The 25,829-nt window shown below is 50.7% G+C and overlaps 1 protein-coding gene across 3 annotated transcripts in view; it reads left to right on the forward strand.

The window, feature by feature from the left end:
• LOC130208233 (DDB1- and CUL4-associated factor 1-like) overlaps positions 1 to 14,183 on the forward strand; it is a 28,662-nt gene extending 14,479 nt beyond the window's left edge. For 2 of the 3 annotated variants that reach the window (XM_056437243.1, XM_056437242.1), the window contains exons 13-30: positions 574 to 743; positions 840 to 964; positions 1,061 to 1,137; positions 1,264 to 1,410; positions 3,427 to 3,582; positions 3,724 to 4,278; positions 5,054 to 5,331; positions 5,525 to 5,723; positions 5,898 to 5,980; positions 6,078 to 6,162; positions 6,411 to 6,644; positions 7,070 to 7,163; positions 7,255 to 7,359; positions 7,547 to 7,620; positions 7,846 to 7,935; positions 10,299 to 10,439; positions 10,639 to 10,768; positions 13,319 to 14,183. In XM_056437243.1, the coding sequence (XP_056293218.1) occupies positions 574 to 743; positions 840 to 964; positions 1,061 to 1,137; positions 1,264 to 1,410; positions 3,427 to 3,582; positions 3,724 to 4,278; positions 5,054 to 5,331; positions 5,525 to 5,723; positions 5,898 to 5,980; positions 6,078 to 6,162; positions 6,411 to 6,644; positions 7,070 to 7,163; positions 7,255 to 7,359; positions 7,547 to 7,620; positions 7,846 to 7,935; positions 10,299 to 10,439; positions 10,639 to 10,768; positions 13,319 to 13,329 (2,754 nt within the window). In that variant the 3' untranslated portion in view covers positions 13,330 to 14,183. Of the gene's footprint in view, positions 1 to 573; positions 744 to 839; positions 965 to 1,060; positions 1,138 to 1,263; positions 1,411 to 3,426; positions 3,583 to 3,723; positions 4,279 to 5,053; positions 5,332 to 5,524; positions 5,724 to 5,897; positions 5,981 to 6,077; positions 6,163 to 6,410; positions 6,645 to 7,069; positions 7,164 to 7,254; positions 7,360 to 7,546; positions 7,621 to 7,845; positions 7,936 to 10,298; positions 10,440 to 10,638; positions 10,769 to 13,318 lie in introns of those variants that run through there. The other variant, XM_056437244.1, reaches the window with a different exon arrangement.
• Positions 14,184 to 25,829: the final 11,646 nt, after the last annotated feature.

Consider the following 25,829-nt stretch of genomic DNA (forward strand, 5'->3'; position numbering starts at 1 on the left):
TTCATGTCTCTGTGTGTGTGTGTGTGTGTTCATGTCTCTGTGTGTGTGTTCATGTCTCTGTGTGTGTGTGTGTGTTCATGTCTCTGTGTGTGTGTGTGTGTTCATGTCTCTGTGTGTGTGTGTGTGTTCATGTCTCTGTGTGTGTGTGTGTGTGTGTGTGTTCATGTCTCTGTGTGTGTGTGTGTGTGTGTTCATGTCTCTGTGTGTGTGTGTGTGTTCATGTCTCTGTGTGTGTGTGTGTGTTCATGTCTCTGTGTGTGTGTGTGTGTGTTCATGTCTCTGTGTGTGTGTGTTCATGTCTCTGTGTGTGTGTGTTCATGTCTCTGTGTGTGTGTGTGTGTTCATGTCTCTGTGTGTGTGTGTGTTCATGTCTCTGTGTGTGTGTGTGTGTGTTCATGTCTCTGTGTGTGTGTGTGTGTGTGTTCATGTCTCTGTGTGTGTGTGTGTGTGTGTGTGTGTGTGTGTGTTCATGTCTCTGTGTGTGTGTGTTCATGTCTCTGTGTGTGTGTGTGTGTGTGTTCATGTCTCTGTGTGTGTGTGTGTGTGTGTGTGTGTGTGTGTGTGTGTGTCCAGGCCTACACCTACACCAGGGAGCAGGTGATAGAGATGATGGAGTTCCTGATCGAGTGTGGCCCCCCTCAGCTGCACTGGGAGCCGGTGGAGGTGTTCTTCAAGCTGTCCTGCGTGCCGTTGATGCTGCAGCTCATCTCGGCCGCCTGCGATTGGAGGACCTACTACGGCAGGTGATGAGGTCACTTAAAGGGCCGGTAGCGCGCGGTTCCGTTTCCCGCCACCGGGCCGCGTTTAAACGCCGCCGTGTGTGTGTGTGTGTCGTCCAGGAGCGACACGGTGCGCTACGTGCTGGACATTCTGGCCATGCTGGTGGTGGTGCCGAAGGTGCAGCTGGTGCTGGTGGACACCGTGGAGGTTCTGGACGAGACCCGGTCCCCGGTCTCCACCGTGGGTCAGTAGAGAGCTCGGTTCCCCCAGAGAGCGTTCAGCCTCTTGTCCTGGATGTGCGTTGATGTGTGTGTGTATCTGGTTGTGTGTGTGTGTGCAGGTATGAGCATCATCCTGGGCGTCATTGAGGGCGAGGTGTTCGTGAACGATGCAGAGATCCAGAAGTCTGCCCTCCAGGTGAGAGGCTCCTCCCCCTGCAGGCTCCTCCCCCTGCAGGCCACCGTAGTCCAGCCCCGATGTCACTAAAGCGTACTGTCCCTTTAAGGACGACCATCCGTCTGATCCTCCCCCCCCCCCCACCAGGTGATCAATAACTGCGTGTGTGCTCCGGACCAGAGCCTGAACACCGTGGGCGCGTTCGCCGTCGCCCCCTTGAGGCCGACGCTGGCGCCACACAGCAGGGTGCTGGCCCACATGTGGCAGATGGTGCAGAACAATAACGGCATCAAGGTGAGAGACGGGGGGGGGGGGGGGCTTCATCCTGAGGAGACCCCCCCCCCATATGTGTGTGTGTGTATATATATATATATATATATATATATGTATGTATATATTAGGGATGCACCGATCTGATCGGCGCCGATCTATATCGGCCGATATTCCCATTATCGGTTTTGATCGGCGTTCTCAAAACGGCCGATCAGATGACGTAACATCTGAGAGAACTATCAGACGTTTCAATCGCATCGCAACGGAGACGATGCGCCCGGCGAGGGCCGCAGAGGTCAGAGGTCAGAGGGGATCCTCACCACCGAGCGGCGTCCCCGTCCCCCGAGTTGAATCTCTGGGTCGACTTAGCCGACTCTCACATGTCTGAGGCTCTGAGCCCCTAGAGATGCTCACGCTAAACACATTCCATCAGGAGCGAGAGGGTTTGAGAGAGTTAGCGGAAAGAACCACGTGAAACAACATCCGGTTTTCAAAATAAGATGTCGACAAATCAAACACGAACATATAAAAGTAAACAATGAACTGATTTTGTATCTTTAGAGATCTTTTCTGAGATTTAGCTTCAATTATGCTAACATTAAAACATTTTTACTGGACCAAGGAAGAGTTTATAAAAATAAGTCAGACTTTTGTATGATAAACAAAGTCCTGTCTATAGATTTCCCCAAGAGTTCCAGGAAGTGAATGATGCAGATGTGTTCCATACATATCTGAAATCCCCTACAATAGCAATCAATACATTTTAATGTATCAATTAGGACATTTTTCAAAGTAAAAGTCCTAAATGTTTAAAGAAATCTGTAATTTCTTTAATGTTTGAGTTGCTTTATATATGTATTTCCTCATAGTCCTCATAGCAATAATGCTACACAATAAATAGAATGCTTCAATCGACACCGTGATCGGTGATCGGTATTATCGGATCGGCAGATACTGAGTTCAGTGATCGGTGATCGGCACCGAAAACCTGATCGGTGCATCTCTAGTATTTATACACTACCGTTCAAAAGTTTGGGATCACTTAGAAATGTCTTTATTTTTCAAAGTAAAGCACTGTTTTTTCAATAAAGATAACATTAATCATAAACACACTCTCTACATTGTTAATGTGGTAAATGACTCTTCTAGGTGAAACGTCTGGTTTCTAATGAAATATCTCCAGAGGTGTATAGAGGCCCATTTCCATCAACTATCACTCCAGTGTTCTGATGGTACATTGTGTTTGATCATCGCCTTAGAAGACTAATGGATGATTAGAAAACCCTTGTGCAATTATGTTAGCACAGCTGAAAACAGTTATGCTGGTGATATAAGCTATACAACTGGCCTTCCTTTGAGCTTGAAGTTTGTAGAACAAAATTAATACTTCAAATATTAATCATTATTTCTAACCTTGTCAATGTCTTGACTATATTTTATATTCATTTGATGAATAAAAGTGTGATTTTTTGGAAGACACAAAATTGTCTGGGTGATCCCAAACTTTTGAACGGTAGTGTATATATATATATATATTAGGGCTGTCAGTGTTAAAGCCCCACTATGTAACTTTTGGACCTTAAAATAACAGCTTGAAAAAAATGGTGCCGCTACAATGACTTTTAATATGACGATTTGCGTCTCCACTATTGCCATCGGGGGTCTGTGGGGAAATAACTCCGCTATGTAAGATTCTGGAGCCGCCCGGTACATCCGGCGGATGTACTCGACCTGCTTTCTGGCAGTGATTACGCAATGTCATTAAGTGCCACTCCACGCTCGCAGCTCCAGTATAAGGGGAGCTTTCTTATGTAGCTTTTTGGTGTTGTCAACAATATTGTATTCGATCACACGTACTCCACATTTGCAGTCCCCCAAAACAAAAGGAAATGACTGCACGCGCACACCACTATATATATATATGTATATATATATTTATATGTATTTATATGTATATATATATATGTGTATATATATTTAGATATATATATGTATATGTGTATATATATGTATATATATACACACATAACCCCCCAGGTGCTGCTGTCGCTGCTCTCCGTGAAGATGCCCATCACTGATGCTGACCTCATCCGGGCTCTGGCCTGTAAGGCTCTGGTGGGTTTGTCCCGCAGCGCGGCCGTCAGGCAGATCATCAGCAAGCTGCCGCTGTTCACCAGCAGTCACATCCAGCAGGTGAGCAGCAGCACAATAACAACAAGCAGCTACAACAGCGCTCTATAAATAAAATGCATTATTAGTATTAAAACAACGCTGTAGTATTTGTTGTAGTATTTGTTGTTGTTGTTGTTGTAGTAACCCCCCCCCCCCCCCCAGCTGATGAAGGAGCCCGTGCTGCAGGACAAGCGCACTGAGCATGTGCGGTTCTGCCGCTACGCGGCGGAGCTGACGGAGCGGGTGTCGGGGAAGCCGCTGCTGATGGGCGGCGACGTGTCTCTGGCGCGGCTGCAGCGCGCCAACGTGGTCGCCCAGTCGCGCATCACCTTCTCCGAGCGGGAGCTGTTCGTGCTGCTGCGCAACCACCTGGTGGCCAAAGGCCTGCATGACACGGCCAACGCGCTGGTGAAGGAGGCCAACCTGCCGGCGGGGTCGCTCTGCCCCAACGCCGCCGCCGCCACCCCTCCCCCCGCCGCCTCGCCCGTGACTCCCTGGTCCTGCCGGTTGGCCTCCTCCTCTTCCTCCTCCCGCTCCCTGGTTGCTCCTCACCCCTCCTCCTCGTCCACCACGCCCCTCCCCCCCCCTCCGACTCCTCAGGGTGGCTCACACCTGGTGGGCCGGATCCTGTTCACGCGAGAGCGCCCGGCGGCGCTTCCCTCGGGGAAGAAGCTGCGGGCGCTGAAGCAGAAGTCTGACCACGGGGCCTTCATCCAGGTCAGTGAGAGGGGATTATGGTCACTGCGTTGGATATTACACATATACAGGACTGTCTCAGAAAATTAGAATATTGTGATAAAGTTCTTTTAATATTGCTGATTATGGCTTACAGCTTAAGAAAACTCAAATATCCTATCTCTAAATATTAGAATATCATGAAAAAGTATACTAGTAGGGTATTAAACAAATCACTTGAATCGCCTAATTAACTCGAAACACCTGGAAACACATTTTCAAATGTTTGATTTTGTTTTGCTGTTATAAATCTTTTTTTTTTACTTGGTCTGAGGAAATATTCAAATTTTATGAGATAGGATTTTAGAGTTTTCTTAAGCTGTAAGCCATAATCAGCAATATTAAAAGAATAAAAGGCTTGCAATATTTCAGTTGATTTGTAATGAATCCAGAATGCATGACATTTTTGTTTTTTTAATTGCATTACAGAAAATAAAGAACTTTATCACAATATTCTAATTTTCTGAGACAGTCCTGTATATATACATATATATAATATCCAATGCATGTATAATATCCAATGCATATATATATATTAATGTATATATTGTATATAGATATATATAATATATATTTCTATATTTTATATATTTATATATATATATTTTATATGTATACATGAATATACATATAAGATATATATATCATCAACATTTTATATATATAAAATATAAAACTCCTGATGCGTTCAGGCGTAATCCAGTAAAGGGTAACGCTCTGGCGATGCGTTCAGGCGTAATCCGGCCTCTCCCCCCAGACGCCGGCCATGAGGAAGCAGCAGGAGCGCGCCCCGCCCTGCCCCCCCACCCTGGACAGCATCATCGTGGAGTACCTGCGTGAGCAGCACGCGCGCTGCCCCAACCCCGTCACCACCTGCCCGCCCTTCTCGCTCTTCGCGCCGCACCGCTGCCCCGAGCCCAAGCAGCGGCGCCAGGCCGCGCCCAGCTTCACGGCCCGGCTGGGCAGCCGCGTGCTGTACCCCCGGTACGGGGGCGTGGACCGGGGCTGCCTGGACCGGAACCTGATCTTCAGCAGGTAAGGGGGGCCGGGGGGGCAGGGGGGAACATGTGGGGTGGGCGGGGGGACACAGAGAGGGAACTGGAACATCTCTCTCTCCCCCCCTCTCTCCCTCTCTCCCTCCTCTCCCCCCCCATCTCTCTCTCTCTCCCTCCTCATCTCTCTCTCTCCCGCCCCTCTCCCTCCTCTCCCCCCCCCCTCTCTCCCTCAGGTTCCGTCCCATGTCGGTGTTCCATGAGGGTGATGGAGATGAGAGCGGCTTCACCTGCTGCGCCTTCTCGGCCCGCGAGCGTTTCCTGATGCTGGGCACCTGCTCGGGTCACCTGAAGTTCTACAACGTGTTCTCTGGGGAGGAGGAGGCCAACTACACCTGCCACTCGTCAGCCATCACCCACCTGCAGCCCTCCAGGGTGAGTTCACCGCCACCGGGACCACGTTAACCCTAAGCTCCTCCCACATGGTGAACCCTAAGCTCCTCCCACACGGTAAACTCTAAGCTCCTCTCTAAACATTTTTTTTTTTTTTACTTCTCTCCCTCTCCCTCTCCCTCTCTCTCTCTCCCTCTCTCCCTCTCCCTCTCTCAGGATGGGAAGCTGCTGCTCACGTCTGCCTCTTGGAGCGTCCCCTTGTCTGCCCTCTGGAGTATGGACGGTGTCTTCAGCTTGAAGTAAAACACACACACACACACACACACACACAGACACACACACACCCCTCGTGTTGACCCGTGTGTGTGTGTAGCTGAAGTGTGTCTCTCTCCTCAGGAACTCGTTTGTGAACGACCACTACATGGAGTTCAGTAAACTCTGTCAGGACCGAGTCATTGGCACCGAGGACCAGGTCGCACACGTAGGTCACACACACACACACACATACACATAGATACACACTCACTCACACACACACTCAAACATACGTTACACACTCTCTCACCCCCCCCTCCCCCCTATCTCTCTCTCTCTTCCTCCCCCTCTCTCTCCCCCCTCTCTCTCTCTCCTCTCTCTCTCTCCTCCTCCCTCTCTCTCTCCTCCCCCTCTCTCTCTCTCTCTCTCCTCTCCTCCCTCTCTCTCTCTCTCTCCTCCCTCTCTCCCCTCTAGATCTATGACATCCAGACGGGCCAGCAGACGGTGAGCCTGAGCGACGCGGCGCTGGCCAACAACTACAAGAGGAACTGCGCCACGTTCGACCCGACGGACGAGCTGGTGCTGAGCGACGGCGTGCTGTGGGACGTGCGGGCGCCGCGCGCCGTGCACAAGTTCGACAAGTTCAACATGAACATCAGCGGCGTGTTCCACCCCAACGGCCTGGAGGTCATCGTCAACACGGAGGTCGTATCCTCAGCCTGTGTACGGGGGCTGGGCTTAGCTTAGCTTAGCACGATGACTGGAAACGGGGGGGAACAGGTAGCATCAGTACCTCATCTCAGAGGAGCCGGAACATAAGTCCAATATGAGATGTGATCAGACCTCGACCTGGAGTAGTTGTGTAGTAGTTGTGTAGTAGTTGTGTAGTTTACACCTGGAGTTGTTGTGTAGTAGTTGTGTAGTTTACACCTGGAGTAGTTGTGTAGTAGTTGTGTAGTTTACACCTGGAGTAGTTGTGTAGTAGTTGTGTAGTAGTTGTGTAGTTTACACCTGGAGTTGTTGTGTAGTAGTTGTGTAGTTTACACCTGGAGTTGTTGTGTAGTAGTTGTGTAGTTTACACCTGGAGTAGTTGTGTAGTAGTTGTGTAGTTGTGGGCCTTGACCCTGCCTCAGTGGGACTTGAGGACGTTCCACCTGCTGCACACCGTCCCGGCTCTGGACCAGTGCAGACTGGTGTTCAACAGCAACGCCACCATCATGTACGGAGGTGAGGGCGACGCCACAGTCACAGCAGTGTGTGTGTGTCTCACCTGTGACTGACGAGGTGTCCTCTACCACACACACACACACACACACAGCGATGCTGCAGGCCGATGATGAGGACGACGCCATGGACCAGCAGATGAAGAGTCCCTTCGGCTCGTCCTTCAGGACCTTCGACGCTACAGACTACAAGCCCATTGGTAGGCGGCACTTCCTGTTTTCTGCAGACTGTCATCCTATTGGTCAAAAGGAAACCAGTAGATTTATGGATAGGAATAATCAAAAGGCCTCAACAGATTAGTTTCTACTTGGAGGCCAATTACTGTTTATTATTTCAGCTTGGTTTTAGTGCATAACTTTAATTTGTTGTTGTTGTTGTTGTTTCAGCCACAGTGGACGTGAAGAGGAACATCTTCGACCTGTGCACCGACAGAAAAGACTGCTACCTGGCCGTCATCGAGGTTCAAGACCAGATGATTATGACCCGTCACTGTAGGGCGATGTCACACGTTGTGGTGATGTCACACGTTGTGGTGATGTCACACGTTGAAGTGTCTTTTGTCCTTCCTAACGATTATTTTTGTCATTGATGAATCCGTTATTTACAATTGTTGTTATGCCCATGATAATACTCTGTGTGGACGGATGTGGTTGTTTTGATTGAACGGCGTGTTGTTTGTCTCCAGAACCAGGACACGGTGAGCCTGGACACGGTGTGCCGCCTGTACGAGGTCGGGAGACACAAGCTGGCAGAGGAGGGGGACGACGACGACCAGGTGAGGAGCTGCACTCCCTCTCCTGACCACCAGGGGGCGTCTGTATAGAGCGTATTCACTCACGTGACCACAACAAACTCTGGCGGCCATGTCGGGGTCCCACCACGGCATTGTTTTGCTTGTTTGTATGCCGCTCTTCCCTGAGAAATGACTATTATATCCTGAAGGAGACACGATTTCAGTTCAAAGCGGTGTGCCTTGTGATTATACTGTGCCTCATTGTTGGATGTGGGACTAATGATTCAGAATATGGGTTTATCAGCTCAACAAGAGGCTATTACTTCAACTTGTCATGCATCTACTTCGGCTTCACTCAGCGTCTGAGCGTCACGTCTGTTCTCACGTGTTTCTGTTGATGCATCGGGTTGTGGGCACGTTTCCATTGACACTCGTCAATAATCTCTTTTTGCTTTTTTCGCCGAGCGAAAATCAATGTTTCACTTGCGCAAAAGGAACTGTGGATGGAAACTTGGGAGGAAGCCATGAACATGGCAACTCCGTCGGGCGATGTCTGCCTTTACTCTGTGATTCATTTCAAGGTAAAATAAAACACTGGCTCCATGGGAACAGCATCAGCACGGCCACCAAACAGTCACTGCTGGTCCTGAAGGAGCTGGAAGCGGCTTCATCAGACACTCGTCCTGGAGGCGGAGCTGTGACTACGGATCATATATGAACCCAGACACGGGGCGCTCGATGTTCCGACATTTGTGGTATTTCCACAACAAGTATAACGCAGAAATAGTTGTTAATGTCCCATGGTCGATAGCGGAAATGAAAACTGTTTGACAGGAATGTGACCGGGCTATGTGCTGGTAACTAGGGGTAACGAGCGAATTAACCACAAAGTGTTGAGTGAGTAAAATCAGGTAAAAAAGCATTGCAAATATTCAATTCCAACCGTTGAAATCTTTCTTTGGTAATGCAGAAGGACATGAGGTTGCTGGGCTCTCACATAATCAAACAGCGGACACGATAGGAGGTCAACTTCTCCTGACATTTAATAAGTGGACCCCAAGATGGCGCGATTGAGATTCTGACGTCACGTGAATACGCCCTATAGAACTTATTGCTATTGCAAACATGAACAACGTGTATGCAGATGATACACTGGCGTGTTGTTGGCGTGTTGTTGGCTTGTGTTGGCATGTGTTGTTGGCATGTTGTTGGCTTGTGTTGCATGTGTTGTTGGCGTGTTGTTGGTGTGTGTTGTTGGCGTGTGTTGTTGGCGTGTGTTGTTGGCGTGTTGTTGGTGTGTGTTGTTGGCGTGTGTTGTTGGTGTGTGTTGTTGGCGTGTTGTTGGCGTGTGTTGTTGGCGTGTGTTGTTGGTGTGTTGTTGGTGTGTTGTTGGTGTGTTGTTGGCGTGTTGTTGGCGTGTTGTTGGTGTGTGTTGTTGGTGTGTGTTGTTGGCTTGTGTTGTTGGCGTGTGTTGTTGGCGTGTTGTTGGTGTGTGTTGTTGGTGTGTGTTGTTGGCGTGTGTTGTTGGTGTGTGTTGTTGGTGTGTGTTGTTGGTGTGTTGTTGGCGTGTTGTTGGCGTGTGTTGGCGTGTTGTTGGTGTGTTGTTGGCGTGTTGTTTGCGTGTGTTGTTGGCATGTGTTGTTGGCGTGTGTTGTTGGCGTGTTGTTGGTGTGTGTTGTTGCCGTGTTTGCGTGTGTTGTTGGCGTGTTGTTGCCGTGTGTTGTTGGTGTGTTGTTGGCGTGTGTTGTTGTTGGTGTGTTGTTGGCGTGTTGTTGGCGTGTGTTGTTGGCGTGTGTTGTTGGTGTGTGTTGTTGGCGTGTGTTGTTGGCGTGTGTTGTTGGTGTGTTGTTAGCGTGTTGTTGGCGTGTTGTTGGTGTGTTGTTACCGTGTTGTTAGCGTGTTCTTACCGTGTTGTTAGCGTGTTGTTGGCATGTGTTGTTGGTGTGTGTTGTTGGCGTGTTGTTGGTGTGTTGTTAGCGTGTTGTTGGCGTGTTGTTGGTGTGTGTTGTTGCCATGTGTTGTTGGTGTGTTGTTGGCGTGTGTTGTTGCCTTGTGTTGTTGGTGTGTTGTTAGCGTGTTGTTAGCGTGTTCTTAACGTGTTGTTAGCGTGTTGTTAGCGTGTTGTTAGCGTGTTGTTGTTGTGTTGTTGGCATGTTGTTGGCATGTGTTGTTGGCGTGTTGTTGGTGTGTGTTGTTGGTGTCTATTGTTGGCGTGTTGTTGGCGTGTTGTTGGTGTGTGTTGTTGGCGTGTTGGTGTGTGTTGTTGGTGTGTTGTTGGCGTGTGTTGTTGGCGTGTTGTTGGTGTGTGTTTATTCATTGATAAACAAAGGGAGGGGCGTGGCCACAGCTCATGTTCTTCATCTCATGACATGAACATGAGAACCTGCTCTGCTCCTCGTCTTCAGGATGAAGATCAGGACGATGACGACTCCTCGGACGATGACGAGGACGATGATGATGACGAGGACATGGACACGGACCCGCTGCTCCGGGAGCTCGCCAACCACAGCGACGCGGAGCAGGAGGACGGGCCTCAGGGCCAAGAGGTGGGTTCAGGGGCCATCGGAAAGATGAACCTCTGACGATGATGGCGGTGTTACTCGCGTCTCTCTGGGACCAACGGCGTATCGTGGCGGTGGTTTCCCGAACAATAGAACGCCGTTAACGATGAACAGTAGAACAATGGAGGGACAAAGACTCTGGGTAACGTTTAGTGAGCTTCAGTCACTTCTCTCGACCCCTCAGGCTGAAGATCCTCCCGGCAGCAACGACGACGACGATAATGATGACGATGATGATGACGATGAAGACTTCGTGAATTCAGACCAATCGGACGGAAGTGAAGATCTATCCGACTTATTAGACTTTGAAAACTGTAAGTTGGAGCTTCAGAACAACGGGTTGGTTCAGCAATCAATACTAGGGAGGTAGGTGGGTACTAGGTAGGTGGGTACTAGGTGGGTGGGTACTAGGTAGGTGGGTGCATACTAGGTGGGTGGGTACTAGGCAGGTAGGTGCATACTAGGTGGGTGGGTACTAGGTAGGTGGGTGCATACTAGGTGGGTGGGTACTAGGTAGGTGGGTGCATACTAGGTGGGTGGGTACTAGGTAGGTGGGTGGGTACTAGGTAGGTGGGTGCATACTAGGTGGGTGGGTACTAGGTAGGTGGGTGCATACTAGGTGGGTGGGTACTAGGTAGGTGGGTGCATACTAGGTAGGTGGGTACTAGGTAGGTGGGTGGGTACTAGGTAGGTGGGTACTAGGTGGGTGGGTGCATACTAGGTAGGTGGGTGCATACTAGGTGGGTGGGTACTAGGTAGGTGGGTGCATACTAGGTAGGTGGGTGCATACTAGGTGGGTGGGTACTAGGCAGGTGGGTGCATACTAGGTGGGTGGGTACTAGGTAGGTGGGTGCATACTAGGTGGGTGGGTACTAGGTAGGTGGGTGCATACTAGGTGGGGCAGGTGGGTGCACCTAGGTAGGTGGGTGCATACTAGGTGGGTGGGTACTAGGCAGGTGGGTGCATACTAGGTAGGTGGGTGCATACTAGGTGGGTGGGTACTAGGCAGGTGGGTGCATACTAGGTGGGTGGGTACTAGGTAGGTGGGTGCATACTAGGTAGGTGGGTGCACCAGGTAGGTGGGTGCACACCAGGTGGGTGGGCACCAGGTAGGTGGGCACCAGGTGGGTGGGGCATACTAGGTGGGTGGGCACCAGGTAGGTGGGTGCATACAGGTGGGTGGGTACCAGGTAGGTGGGTGCATACTAGGCAGGTGGGCACCAGGTGGGTGGGCACTAGGTAGGTGGGTGGGCACCAGGTAGGTGGGCATACTAGGCAGGTGGGCACCAGGTAGGTGGGTGCATACCAGGTGGGTGGGCACCAGGTAGGTGGCACACCAGGTGGGTGGGCACCAGGTGGGTGGGTGCATACCAGGTGGGTGGGCACTAGGTAGGTGGGTACAGGTGGGCACACCAGGTGGGTGGGCACTAGGTAGGTAGGTGCATAATAGGTGGGTGGGTACTAGGTAGGTAGGTGGGTACTAGGTAGGTGGGTGCAAACTAGGTAGGTGGGTACTAGGTAGGTGGGTGCATACTAGGTGGGTGGGTACTAGGTAGGTGGGTGCATACTAGGTAGGGGGGTACATACTAGGTAGGGGGGTACATACTAGGTAGGGGGGTGCATACTAGGTAGGTGGGTACTAGGTAGGTGGGTGCATACTAGGTAGGTGGGTGGGTACTAGGTGGGTGGGTGCATACTAGGTAGGTGCGTACTAGGTAGGTGGGTGCATACTAGGTAGGTCCATGGTAGGTAGGTAGGTACTAGGTAGGTAGGGGCATACTAGGTAGGTGGGTGCATACTAGGTAGGTGGGTACTAGGTAGGTAGGTGCATACTAGGTGGGTGGGTACTAGGTAGGTAGGTGCATACTAGGTGGGTGCATACTAGGTGGGTGCGTACTAGGTAGGTAGGTGCATACTAGGTGGGTGGGTACTAGGTAGGTGGGTGGGTACTAGGTGGGTGGGTGCATACTAGGTGGGTGCATACTAGGTAGGTGGGTGCATACTAGGTAGGTGGGTACTAGGTAGGTAGGTGCATACTAGGTGGGTGGGTGCATACTAGGTGGGTGCATACTAGGTGGGTGGGTGCATACTAGGTGGGTGGGTACTAGGTAGGTGGGTGCATACTAGGTAGGTGGGTGCATACTTGGTAGGTGCATACTAGGTGGGTGGGTGCATACTAGGTGGGTGCATACTAGGTAGGTGGGTACTAGGTAGGTAGGTGCATACTAGGTGGGTGGGTACTAGGTAGGTAGGTGCATACTAGGTAGGTGGGTGCATACTTGGTAGGTGCATACTCGGTAGGTAGGTAGGTACTAGGTGGGTGGGTACTAGGTAGGTAGGTGCATACTAGGTGGGTGGGTACTAGGTAGGTGGGTGCATACTAGGTGGGTGGGTGCATACTAGGTGGGTGGGTGCATACTAGGTGGGTGGGTGCATACTAGGTGGGTGGGTGCTAGGTAGGTAGGTGCATACTAGGTGGGTGGGTACTAGGTAGGTGCATACTAGGTGGGTGGGTACTAGGTAGGTAGGTGCATACTAGGTGGGTGGGTACTAGGTAGGTGGGTGCATACTAGGTAGGTGGGTGCATACTAGGTGGGTGGGTACTAGGTTGGTGGGTGCATACTAGGTGGGTGGGTACTAGGTAGGTGCGTACTAGGTAGGTGGGTGCATACTAGGTAGGTGCGTACTAGGTAGGTAGGTGCATACTAGGTGGGTGGGTGCATACTAGGTGGGTGGGTACTAGGTGGATGGGTGCATACTAGGTGGGTGGGTACTAGGTGGATGGGTGCATACTAGGTGGGTGGGTACTAGATATATGGATGCTGGATGATTTCTCTCCTCCCCCCCTTCCTCTCCTCCTTTAGTCCTCCCATAACAGTTGGATGATGAAACCTCGGTGGTCCTCCAGGACCCCCGTGGTCCTCCAGGACCTCCAGGACCCCCGTGGTCCTCCAGGACCTCCAGGACCCTCGTGGACCTCCAGGACCCCCGTGGTCCTCCAGGACCCCCGTGGTCCTCCAGGACCTCCAGGACCCCCGTGGTCCTCCAGGACCTCCGTGGTCCTCCAGGACCCCCGTGGTCCTCCAGGACCTCCAGGACCCCCGTGGTCCTCCAGGACCTCGGTGACGGTCTGGCCTCCTGACCGAGTTCCTCTGCTGCCAACAAGAACCTCAACGAGGAAAACTAAAAACCTAAAAAAGTTCTCATCAAATGTGAGGAGTTGAAGAGCTTCTGAACGACGATGACTGAATGTTCTGACGTTGCCTTCACTGACCGCGGGACGCGTCCCTCAGGTTGGACCTCCGGTCCTGATGTGGCTGGTTCTCCCTCTCCGGGCCTCCACTCCGTCTTCAGGGTCAGCGTGTTGTCACAGCTGCTGCAGAGATAAAGTTATATTTTATATGAGCAGATTTTCTAATCTCCAGTCGACCTTTTGACCTTTGGACTGTTTGAGCCCACAGTGTTTTTTAACCCTTTTTTGTGTGTGTGCGTGTGCGTGTGTGTGTGTGTGTGCACGCACTTAAAGGGACAGTCACATTTATAACATTCTAAACTGTCCCTTTACTTCCGGGTTCAAGAGGAACCGCGTGGGTCTGGAGGAGGATGACGAGCTCATCGGTTTCAGATATAATCTACAGTTTTATAATAGATTGTATATAAATCTGTTTGAATTGTTGTAAATGTTCAGTGGAAGAGTTCTACTTCAATAATTAAAGAGCTTCTCCCTCGTCTCCTCGTCCTGATGCTGACTGACTCCTTTTAGACCTTTAAACAGTTTTCAGCCCAACAGAAGGGGCGTGTCCTCGGCTGAAGGGGCGTGGCCGTTAGAACCCTCTGGAAGCATTGGTTGCCTTCTGCCATGCAGAGGTAGAACTCCGGTCCAGCGTGTCTCGAGTTGTTGGTTCGATAGTTACTCCCTTTTATTTGGGACGGTTGGCTTTTAAAACAAGCTAACGAGCTAATCTCTAATAGTAGCGTTAGCCTAATAGTGAGCCTCCAGCCCGTTAGCCTCCCTCCGTGATGCCGCCTCCCGGCGCTCCTTGCTGACTGCAGCTGGAGCAACAACAACAACCTCACCGGAAACCAGTAAGAAAACGTGCTTTTTGTTTATTTGTTGTCAGCGCATGCGCAGTGCACGTGTAGACAATCCCTGATGCAACTGGGTCCCTTTTTATGACGTCATGGGTCTCAAATCCGGAAGTAACAAGTCCGATTTTTTGTTGCAATTGGTTCTGAACTTTTATTATTAAAGATTGAGAAGTTTGGATCAGTTGTAGTTCTTTATATGTTTGTAGTCCTGCCCGGACTCCGCCCCCAGCAGCCCCCAGGTGACCCTGCAGGTCTTGTTGTTTTGGGCTGACCCCTCTGGATGAAGCTGTCATCTGCCACACCTCCTGTTGTTGACCTTTGACCTCGTCCACTTTCTCACAACGAGCCTGTTAAATGAACTGACCCTGATGCATGCTGGGTAAATGGGAAGAAAAGTGAATGTAAGGATTATTTTTTAATGCGTGGCCTTCAGAGGTGACCTTCAGAGGTGACCTGTGACCTTCAGAGGTGACCTGTGGCCTTCATAGGTGACCTGTGACCTTCAGAGGTGACCTGTGACCTTCATAGGTGACATGTGACCTTCAGAGGTGGCCTTCATAGGTGACCTGTGACCTTCAGAGGTGACCTGTGACCTTCATAGGTGACCTGTGACCTTCATAGGTGACCTGTGACCTTCAGAGGTGACCTGTGGCCTTCATAGGTGACCTGTGGCCTTCATAGGTGACCTGTGACCTTCAGAGGTGACCTGTGACCTTCAGAGGTGACCTGTGGCCTTCATAGGTGACCTGTGACCTTCATAGGTGACCTGTGACCTTCAGAGGTGACCTGTGACCTTCAGAGGTGACCTGTGACCTTCAGAGGTGACCTGTGACCTTCAGAGGACCTGTGACCTTCATAGGTGACCTGTGGCCTTCATAGGTGACCTGTGTCCTTCAGAGGTGACCTGTGACCTTCATAGGTGACCTGTGGCCTTCAGAGGTGACCTGTGTCCTTCAGAGGTGACCTGTGACCTTCAGAGGTGACCTGTGACCTTCATAGGTGACCTGTGACCTTCAGAGGTGACCTGTGACCTTCAGAGGTGACCTGTGACCTTCATAGGTGACCTTCATAGGTGACCTGTGACCTTCATAGGTGACCTGTGGCCTTCAGAGGTGACCTGTGACCTTCAGAGGTGACCTGTGGCCTTCATAGGTGACCTGTGGCCTTCATAGGTGACCTGTGACCTTCATAGGTGACCTGTGACCTTCAGAGGTGACCTGTGACCTTCAGGGGTGACCTGTGACCTTCATTGGTGACCTGTGACCTTCAGAGGTGACCTGTGGCCTTCATAGGTGACCTGTGACCTTCAGAGGTGACCTGTGGCCTTCATAGGTGACCTGTGGCCTTCAGAGGTGACCTGTGACCTTCAGAGGTGACCTGTGACCTTCAGAGGTGACCTGTGACCTTCATAGGTGACCTTCAGAGGTGACCTGTGATCTTCATAGGTGACCTGTGGCCTTCAGAGGTGACCTGTGACCTTCAGAGGTGACCTGTGACCTTCAGAGGTGGCCTTCAGAGGTGACCTGTGACCTTCATAGGTGACCTGTGACCTTCAGAGGTGACCTGTGATCTTCATAGGTGACCTGTGGCCTTCAGAGGTGACCTGTGACCTTCAGAGGTGACCTGTGACCTTCAGAGGTGACCTGTGGCCTTCATAGGTGACCTGTGACCTTCAGAGGTGACCTGTGGCCTTCATAGGTGAGCTTCAGAGGTGACCTGTGACCTTCAGAGGTGACCCTCATGTTCCGCCTTTGTTCTGACAGGCGTCACCGTGTTGGTGAAGGAAGGGAGACGCCACCTTGCCTTGTTCCCTCGGCGGTGACATCACGGCCCTCCTGTTCCACTGGAGGAAGACGTCTCCAGGAGGCCTCAGAAGGAGGTGTTCTAGACGAGGCGGCCGCTCACTACAACGGCCTTTACGGCCAGAGCGACGCCTTCAGAGGACGAGACACGGCAACGCCTCCATCGTCATCGGCAACACCAAGATGGCCGACGCAGGGAACTCCAGCTGTGCTTTCCCTCTTCTGCAGACGCCTCAGACCTTCTGAGTTCAAGATGGACGCTCGTCTTCTTCATGACCTCTGACCTCACAGCCTCAGACCTTCTGAGTTCAAGATGGACGCTCGTCTTCTTCATGACCTCTGACCTCACAGCCTCAGACCTTCTGCCTGCAGCTGCTGGTGGCTGAGTTCTTTAAATGTGAGTTTTACAACTGTCATTTGAAGGTGTGACCCCTAGAGGTCATCACTGATTGTCATTTGAATTCACTTGTAACCCTGTTGGCTTGTTGATGAGACTTCTGGAACCTGCAGGACATTAAACATTCACTAAACTCCTCCTCCTCCTCCTCCTCCTCGTGGTCTCTCCTTTCCACACCAGCATCTCTAACCAAAGACTCAAGTTGTCGTGTTGCCTTCAGGCTCTCCGTCTCTCTGCGGCCTCCTCCTGCCGACACGGTAGCTGCTGCTTCATGAGCTACAGGTGGGAACCGTTCTGTTGACTGCACTGCATGCGGCCTCGTGTCCTAGTGTCCTCCTTGTGTCCTCGTGTCCTAGTGTCCTCCTTGTGTCCTTGTGTCCTAGTGTCCTCCTCGTGTCCTCGTGTCCTTGTGTCCTCGTGTCCTAGTGTCCTCCTTGTGTCCTAGTGTCCTAGTGTCCTCCTTGTGTCCTCGTGTCCTAGTGTCCTCCTCGTGTCCTAGTGTCCTCCTCGTGTCCTCGTGTCCTAGTGTCCTCCTTGTGTCCTCGTGTCCTAGTGTCCTCCTTGTGTCCTCGTGTCCTAGTGTCCTCCTCGTGTCCTAGTGTCCTCCTCGTGTCCTCGTGTCCTTGTGTCCTCCTTGTGTCCTCGTGTCCTCCTTGTGTCCTCCTCGTGTCCTTGTGTCCTAGTGTCCTCCTCGTGTCCTCGTGTCCTAGTGTCCTCCTCGTGTCCTCCTCGTGTCCTCATTGTGTCCTCCTTGTGTCCTCCTCGTGTCCTCCTTGTGTCCTTGTGTCCTCCTTGTGTCCTCCTCATGTCCTAGTGTCCTCCTCGTGTCCTTGTGTCCTCCTCGTGTCCTCCTCATGTCCTAGTGTCCTCCTCGTGTCCTCCTTGTGTCCTCCTCGTGTCCTTGTGTCCTCCTTGTGTCCTCCTTGTGTCCTCCTCGTGTCCTTGTGTCCTCGTGTCCTCCTTGTGTCCTCCTTGTGTCCTCCTCGTGTCCTCCTCATGTCCTAGTGTCCTCCTCGTGTCCTCCTTGTGTCCTCCTCGTGTCCTCCTTGTGTCCTCCTCGTGTCCTTGTGTCCTTGTGTCCTCGTGTCCTCCTCGTGTCCTTGTGTCCTCGTGTCCTCCTTGTGTCCTCCTCGTGTCCTCCTCGTGTCATCCTTGTGTCCTCGTGTCATCCTTGTCTCCTCGTGTCCTCCTCGTGTCCTCCTTGTGTCCTCCTCGTGTCCTCCTCGTGTCCTCCTTGTGTCCTTGTGTCCTTGTGTCCTCGTGTCCTCCTCGTGTCCTCCTCGTGTCCTCCTCGTGTCCTCCTCGTGTCCTCCTCGTGTCCTCCTCGTGTCCTCCTCGTGTCCTCCTCGTGTCCTCGTGTCCTCCTCGTGTCCTCCTTGTGTCCTTGTGTCCTTGTGTCCTCCTCGTGTCCTCCTTGTGTCCTCCTCGTGTCCTCCTTGTGTCCTCCTCGTGTCCTCCTTGTGTCCTCCTTGTGTCCTTGTGTCCTCCTTGTGTCCTCCTCGTGTCCTCCTTGTGTCCTCCTCGTGTCCTCGTGTCCTCCTTGTGTCCTTGTGTGGGTGTCAGGCGAGTCATGAACTCCTGAAGTAACTTCACATCACTTTTATTCTCTGGGCTGCAGGGCTTCGATGTCTCAGACATGCGGAGAACCAGAAGAACGATCCGGAGAACCAGAAGAACGATCCGGAGAACCAGGAGAACGATCTGGAGAACCAGGAGAAACGCAAGTTTAACGCTGTAGTTTACAGCAGCGTATCCCAGAATGCACTTGTGTTTATTGAATACTTTAGTCACTTCAGCTGAAGGATTTATAAGAAGCTGTTGAGAGAAGAGGAACCAGAATCTGTATCGGGGGTTTGGATCCTGACAGCCAATAGGATCCATTGGTACCAAGACTCACCGCCCTGACAGCCAATAGGATCCATCGGTACCAAGACTCACCGCCCTGACAGCCAATAGGATCCATCGGTACCAAGACTCACCACCCTGACAGCCAATAGGATCCATCGGTACCAAGCCAATAGGAAGCTGGTCCACTGTGTATACAGACGTGTTTAGATGTAAATACTCAACTGTTTGTATAAACCAGATGTCAGCTCGGTTCTGTTTTAACTTTAATTTATTTCAGAACCCAAATTAATCTGAAAAGAACTTTAAGTGGTTCAACGGACCAGTCCAGAACCACTGGGACCAGTATAGAACCACTGGGACCAGTCCAGAACCACTGGGACCAGTACAGAACCACTGGGACCAGTATAGAACCACTGGGACCAGTACAGAACCACTGGGACCAGTCCAGGTCTATGAATGTATCGTGAGAACAAGGGACTGTAGTCGGTGTTACTGTGATGAAGATGATGATGATGAAGGAGAGCAGAGTGTTTACATGTAGCTGGGAATGAATTAGTTTATTATTTCAGAAGTTACGTGACACGGAAACCAGAGTCAGTACTTTTATTGTGAAGGAACTTAAAACATGAGGTCCAGCCTGGTGGGCCGACGGCCGCGTGCTGCTGTTGTTATTGTTGTTGTCTTTTTCTTGTCTAAATAAATTATCTCTGCTCGTCGCCTCCCCCCTTGTATTCTTGTCTCCTTGTCTCCTTTCCTCAGATTTAGGTTCCTCAACGGGCTGGAAGTGGAACACCGAGCCCTTCACAATAAAAGCTCTCGGCCGTCGCTCTGCGTTTCATTTAGCTCCAGGTGAAGCCACGCCCCCAGCCACGCCCCCTTTAAGGTCGAAGGCCAGCAAACACAGACAGGAAGTAGCTTTTCATAACCTCAGAGGAAAAATGGTCTTATTAACCGTAAATGAATCTCTAGTTTGAGCCGATTGGTTGCAAAGAAATGAATTAATTGATGTCATTAATCCAACAAGCCAATCAAACGCCTCGCTCACGTGAAACTCGTCCACGGTGACGGGCGACTTTTAAGAGTCGAGACTCTAGAGCGTATTCACTCACGTGACCACAACAACCTTTGGCGGCCATGTTGGGTCCATGACGGCATTGTTTTGCTTTATTTGATGCCGCTCTTCTTTAGAAATGACCAAAAAAATGGCGCCGTGCCAACGGCTGCCTGTCGCAGCAGCAGCGCAAATGCTTTTTATTTCTTTTTTTGCACTTTTCCTCTCTTTTTCTTTTCCTTTTCTTTCACGTTGGTCTAAGTTACGGTCGGACAATGGACAGTAACTACTTTTTTCGCAACTTTTCCTGTGGCTTTTGTTCACTTAGTCGTTTGTATCGGAGAGCCACAGCAAAACAATGACGGGTCCGTCGTCTACTCGCTCAGCTGATCGCTCTGCAGGCCGCAGCTTCTGCCTGGAGACAGACCTGAGATCCCGGTGGAGCGACGGAGAAGAGCTCGGGCTGCAGGGCGGGGCCAAGAGGAGGGCTGAAACGAGGAGATACAAACCCTCGGTACCGGCGATCAGAACGGGGAACGTGAGGTCTTTGGCCAATAAGACGGATGAGCTCGGCGCTGGTAATGTCTGAGAGGATCTTCCGTGAGAGCAGTCTCTTGTGTTTGACTGAGACGTGGCGCTGACTATCCGGATCACAGCGCGTCTTTGCCCGGCTTCAGGACTGTTCGGGCTGACAGAGACGCTACACAGAGCGGTAAGAAGAGGGGGGGCGGGATCGCTGTTTATGTGAATGAACGGTGGTGCCATCCGGACCATGTGTGCGTGAAGGAGCGCTTCTGTAGCCCGAACATTGAACTGTTGGCCGTGGGGATGCGCCCGTACTATTTGCCGAGAGAGTTCACGTCCGCCATTGTGGTTGTCGTGTACGTGCCGCCATCAGCTGACGCTGAGGAAGCTGTGGACACCATCCACTCCACTGTGTCTGCTCTGCTGAATCATCAGCCTGGAGCATTCATGGCTATCACTGGTGACTTTAACCACACCACATTGGATAAAGCTCTGCCAACCTTCCATCAATACATAGACTGCCCAACAAGGAACAATAAAACTCTGGACTTGCTGTATGCTAATACTAAGGACGATACAGCGCCACTGCCCTTCCCCTCGGCAGGTCTGATCATGACCTGGTCCGCTGACACCAGGTCTGTTCCTCTGGTGAAGAGGCTGTGACCACCAGGACTGTGAGGAGGTGGTCTCTGGAGGCTAACGACGCCTACAGGACTGCTTCGAGTCAACGGACTGGGATGTGTTGTGTGGACCGCACGGGAGGACATCAACAGTATGACCGACTGCATCACGGAATACATCAAGTTCTGTGAACACACCACCATCCCATCACGGACTGTGCTGCTTCCCAACAACAAGCCCTGGATCACCAGGGACCTGAAGGCGCTTCTTAACATGAAGAAAGCTGCTTTCAGGTCTGGAGACAGGGATGAGCTGAGGAAAGCCCAGCGCAACCTGAAGGTGAAGCTCAGGAGGGCAAGGACTCCTACAGGAGGAAGCTGGAGGCCAAACTCCAGCTGAACAACACAAGGGAGGTGTGGTCTGGGATGAAGCAGATAACTGGCTTCAAGGTGGAGGGAGACAGCCAGGGGCTCCTGGAGAGGGCCAACCAGCTCAACTGTTTTTTCAATAGGTTCAGTTCACAGCCCTCTCCTGTCTCCTCCACACATCACACCTCCCAAACACCTCCCCCTCTGTCCCCCCTGCTGAGCTGCACATCCACCGAGCCCTCAATAACAATGGGCTCCTCCCCCCCCCCTCTCTCTGTGACGACTGACCAGGTGAGAAGACAGCTGGAGAAACTACACCAGCGCAGAGCTGAAGGTCCTGATGGCATCAGCCCCAGGGTCCTAAAGACCTGCCCACCCAGCTGTCTGGTGTCCTGCAGCGCCTCTTCAACCTCAGCCTGAGGCTGGGGGAAGTCCCGGTGCTGTGGAAGACGTCGTGCCTGGTCCCTGTCCCAAAGAAGTCAACACCATCTGGCCTCAACGACTACCGACCGGTCGCCCTCACCTCCCATGTGATGAAGGTGCTGGAGAGGCTGGACCTCGGCCAGAAGATGACACATCCACACAGGGAAGATAATCAGGAACTCTGTGCAACCCTTGGCTCTGACCTCATCCTGACTGCTCAGTCGTAGAATTGAGATTTAAATAAGAGCCGTACCTGTCACCGTCAAAGAACTTGTTTATGAAAGCAACAGATAGTTTCAAAGCCTTTTAGTTTCTATTATATTAAAGAAACTGCACAGCTCCTGCTTTAGATGGAGAACAACATACACACACACTGATTATGATGATGGCGAGAAGATCGTGAGCCAAGAGGGTGGGACCACCCTGAGCTCCAACGATGAGACGGACAAAGATTAAACCGAGTGACGTCTCCATCTATATTATCTAATCACGCTGCTCTTAAAGATATAAAGAGCCATGTTCTCCTGGAGAACTCCAGTCTGTTATCGAACGATGCTTTGAGCCGACTCCATCAGGCCCGTGCTGCACGTTAAATGTTTTGTGTCTTTGAGACTTTTGTTCTACCACACTTAATTAAATCCACTTTGTTTTGAATTTTACTTTGCCGTCCTGGTCATCTTTTCCCAACCTTCGACACTGCTGAGTGAGAAGCTGCGGGTGGTCGGTGTGGACGCGTCCACCATCTCCTGGATCACTGACTACCTCACAGACCACAGTTTGTCAGAATGGGCCGTGTGCTGAACGGGGGTCAGTGATGTTGGAGCCCCACAGGGAACTGTTCTGTCTCCCTTCCTCTTCACCCTGTACACCAGTGACTTCCAGTACAACACGGAGTCATGCCATCTGCAGAAGTACTCTGATGACTCTGCAGTGGTCGGGTGTATTAGGGATGGACGGGAGGAGGACAGGGCAGTGGTGAGTGACTTTGTAAAGTGGGCCGATGAGAACCACCTGCGGCTGAACGTGGCCAAGACCAGAGAGATGGTGGTGGACTTCAGGAGGAAGAGCTCCTCCCCCTCTGAGTGTCCTGGGAGTGGACGTGGACATGGTGGAGGAGGACCAGTACCTGGTGGAGGAGGACCAGTACCTGGTGGAGGAGGACCAGTACCTGGTGGAGGAGGACCAGTACCTGATGGAGGAGGACCAGTACCTGGTGGAGGAGGACCAGTACCTGATGGAGGAGGACCAGTGCCTGGTGGAGGAGGACCAGTACATGGTGGAGGAGGACCAGTACCTGGTGGAGGAGGACCAGTGCCTGGTGGAGGAGGACCAGTACCTGATGGAGGAGGACCAGTACCTGGTGGAGGAGGACCAGTACCTGGGCGTCTCCATCGACAGCCGACTGAACTGGAAGGCCAACATCAACGCTGTGTACAAGAAGGGGATGAGTCGACTCTTTTTCCTGAGAAAGCTTCGATCCTTCAACGTGTGCAGCAAGATGCTGGAGTTATTCTACCAGTCGGTTGTGGCCAGTGTGCTGCACTTTGCCATTGTCTGCTGGGGGAGCAGCATCGGAGCCGGTGACACCAGCCGTCTAACAGACTGGTGAGGAAGGCTGGCTCCATCATCGGCTGCCAGCTGGAGCACCTGGAACAGGTGGTGGAGAGGAGGACGTTGAAGAAACTTGTGTCCATATTGGACAACCCGGACCACCCGGACCACCCTCTCCACCCGGACCACCCGGACCACCCTCTCCACCTCCTACAGGGACAGAGGAGGACTTTCTCCAGACGTCTCCTCACGCTGCCACAAGGACAGATACAGGAGAACCTGCCGACGGCTATGAGGCTCTACAACAGATCACCTCTTGCCAGATCCTAGTGCAATAATAACTTAATATTTACACTGTTGATCTGCACTTCACACACACATTTCATTTACACTACACACATACACACACACTTTGCACACTGTCTATATTTAATATTTAATATTTAATTTAATTTGTCATTTGTATTGTGTATGTATATATGTTATATATATACATATATATTTTATTTTATATTTTACTTTGTATACTGCTATATCTTTCATCCCTGTTTTTTATATTTTATTTGTTATTCTTGTGTGTTTAGTTTATTGGTTTCAAGATTCAAGATTCAAGATGTTTTATTTGTCACATACACACACAGGGTGTGCAGTGAAATGAAAGTGGCAATGCTCAGCAGGAATGTGCAAGGGCAACAAGTACACACTATTTACAATAAAAAACAACACAATATTTACAGTAAGTGTGTGTGTGTGTGTGTGTGTGTGTGTGTGTGTGTGTGTGTGTGTGTGTGTGTGTGTGTGTGTGTGTGTGTGTGTGTGTGTGTGTGTGTGTGTGTGTGTGTGTGTGTGTGTGTGTGTGTGTGTGTGTGTGTGTGTGTGTACCAAGAGGGCAGTTGTGTGGGTCTATGTGGGGGTCCTGGTGAGGTCGGAGTTCACAGTCCTGATGGCCTGAGGAAAGAAACTCCGTCTCAGTCTCTCTGTTCTTGCAGCGTGACGTGCTGCTACTGTGACGACAAATTTCCCCTTGGGGATTAATAAAGTATATATCTATCTATATCCTGAAGGAGACACCATGTCAGTTCAACACGATGTGCCTTGTGGTGGTCCTGTGCCTCATTGTTGGATGTGGGACTAATGATTCAGAATATGGGTTCATCCGCTCAACAAGACGGACTATGACTTCAACATGTCATCTCCTTCGGCTTCACTCGCGTCTGAGCGTCACGTCTGTTCTCACGTGTTTCTGTTGATGCATCGGGTTGTGGGCACGTTTCCATTGACACTCGTCAATAATCTCTTTTTGCTTTTTTCGCCGAGCGAAAATCAATGTTTCACTTGCACAAAAGGAACTGTGGATGGAAACTTGGGAGGAAGCCATGAACATGGCAACTCCGTCGGGCGATGTCTGCCTTTACTCTGTGATTCATGTCAAGGTAAAATAAAACACTGTCTCCATGGCAACAGCACTCAGCACGGCCAGCCAGGCACTGCTGGTCCTGAAGGAGCTGGAAGCCGCTTCATCCAGACCAGGGGTCCCCAAACTTTTTTAATAAATTCGTTTAACTCTTCTTGCATATTCCTGCTTCAGGTGAACAGGATTAAATATAAATGAGATAGATATACTTCTATACATAAATATATATATTCATTTATAGAATTTTATATATAAATATATATATATAAATATATTTATTAATATATATTCAATTCAATTCAGTTTATTTGTATAGCCCAATTTCACAAATTACAAATTAGTCTCGGAGTGCTTTACAATCTGTACACATAGACATCCCTGCCCCAAAACCTCACATCGGACCAGGAAAAACTCCCAAATAACCCTTCAGGGGGAAAAAAAGGGAAGAAACCTGCAGGAGTGAACAGAGGAGGATCCCTCTCCTAGGATGGACAGATGCAATAGATGTAATGTGTACAGAAGGACAGATTTAGAGTTAAAATACATTCAATGAATATGACAGAGTGTATAAATAGTTCATAGTAGGCATATTCCACGATGGAGACCTCCACGATCCATCAGGCAGATGGCGGTGGGGAGGAGGAGTGGGCGGAGTCTCAACAGTGGGCGGAGTCTCAACAGGACAGTGGCGTAGTCAGGAGCAGGAATTCCACGACCCAGACCTCGATGATCCATCAGCAGATAGGATCTATGCCGTCTCATAGGGTCCGATGACCCCATGAGACGTGAAGTCAAAAGGACTCCGGGAGAAAGCAGAGTTAGTAACGTGTGATTGAGAGATGAAAATTCATCCTTAAGGAGAGAAAAAGAGGAGATAGGTACTCAGTGCATCCTAACGTCCCCGGCAGCTATAAGCCTATAGCAGCATATCAAGGGCTGGACCAGGTGAACCTGATTCAGCCCTAACTATAAGCTCTGTCAAAGAGGAAGGTCTTAAGTCTACTCTTAAACGAGGTGACTGTGTCTGCCTCCCGGACTGAAATTGGAAGCTGGTTCCATAAAGAGGAGCTTGATAACTAAAGGCTCTGGCTCCCATTCTACTTTTTAAGACTCTAGGAACTACAAGTAGTCCCGTATTTAGTGAGCGTAGCTCTCTAGTGGGCAATATGGTACGACAAGCTCCTTAAGATATGATGGTGCATCACCAATCAAGGCTTTGTACGTTAAGAGAAGAATTTTAAAAGTGATTCTTGATTTTACTGGGAGCCAGTGCAGAGCAGCTAGTG

Source organism: Pseudoliparis swirei, chromosome 18 (genome assembly GCF_029220125.1).
Source record: "Pseudoliparis swirei isolate HS2019 ecotype Mariana Trench chromosome 18, NWPU_hadal_v1, whole genome shotgun sequence".
Classification (NCBI taxonomy): Eukaryota; Metazoa; Chordata; class Actinopteri; order Perciformes; family Liparidae; genus Pseudoliparis; species Pseudoliparis swirei.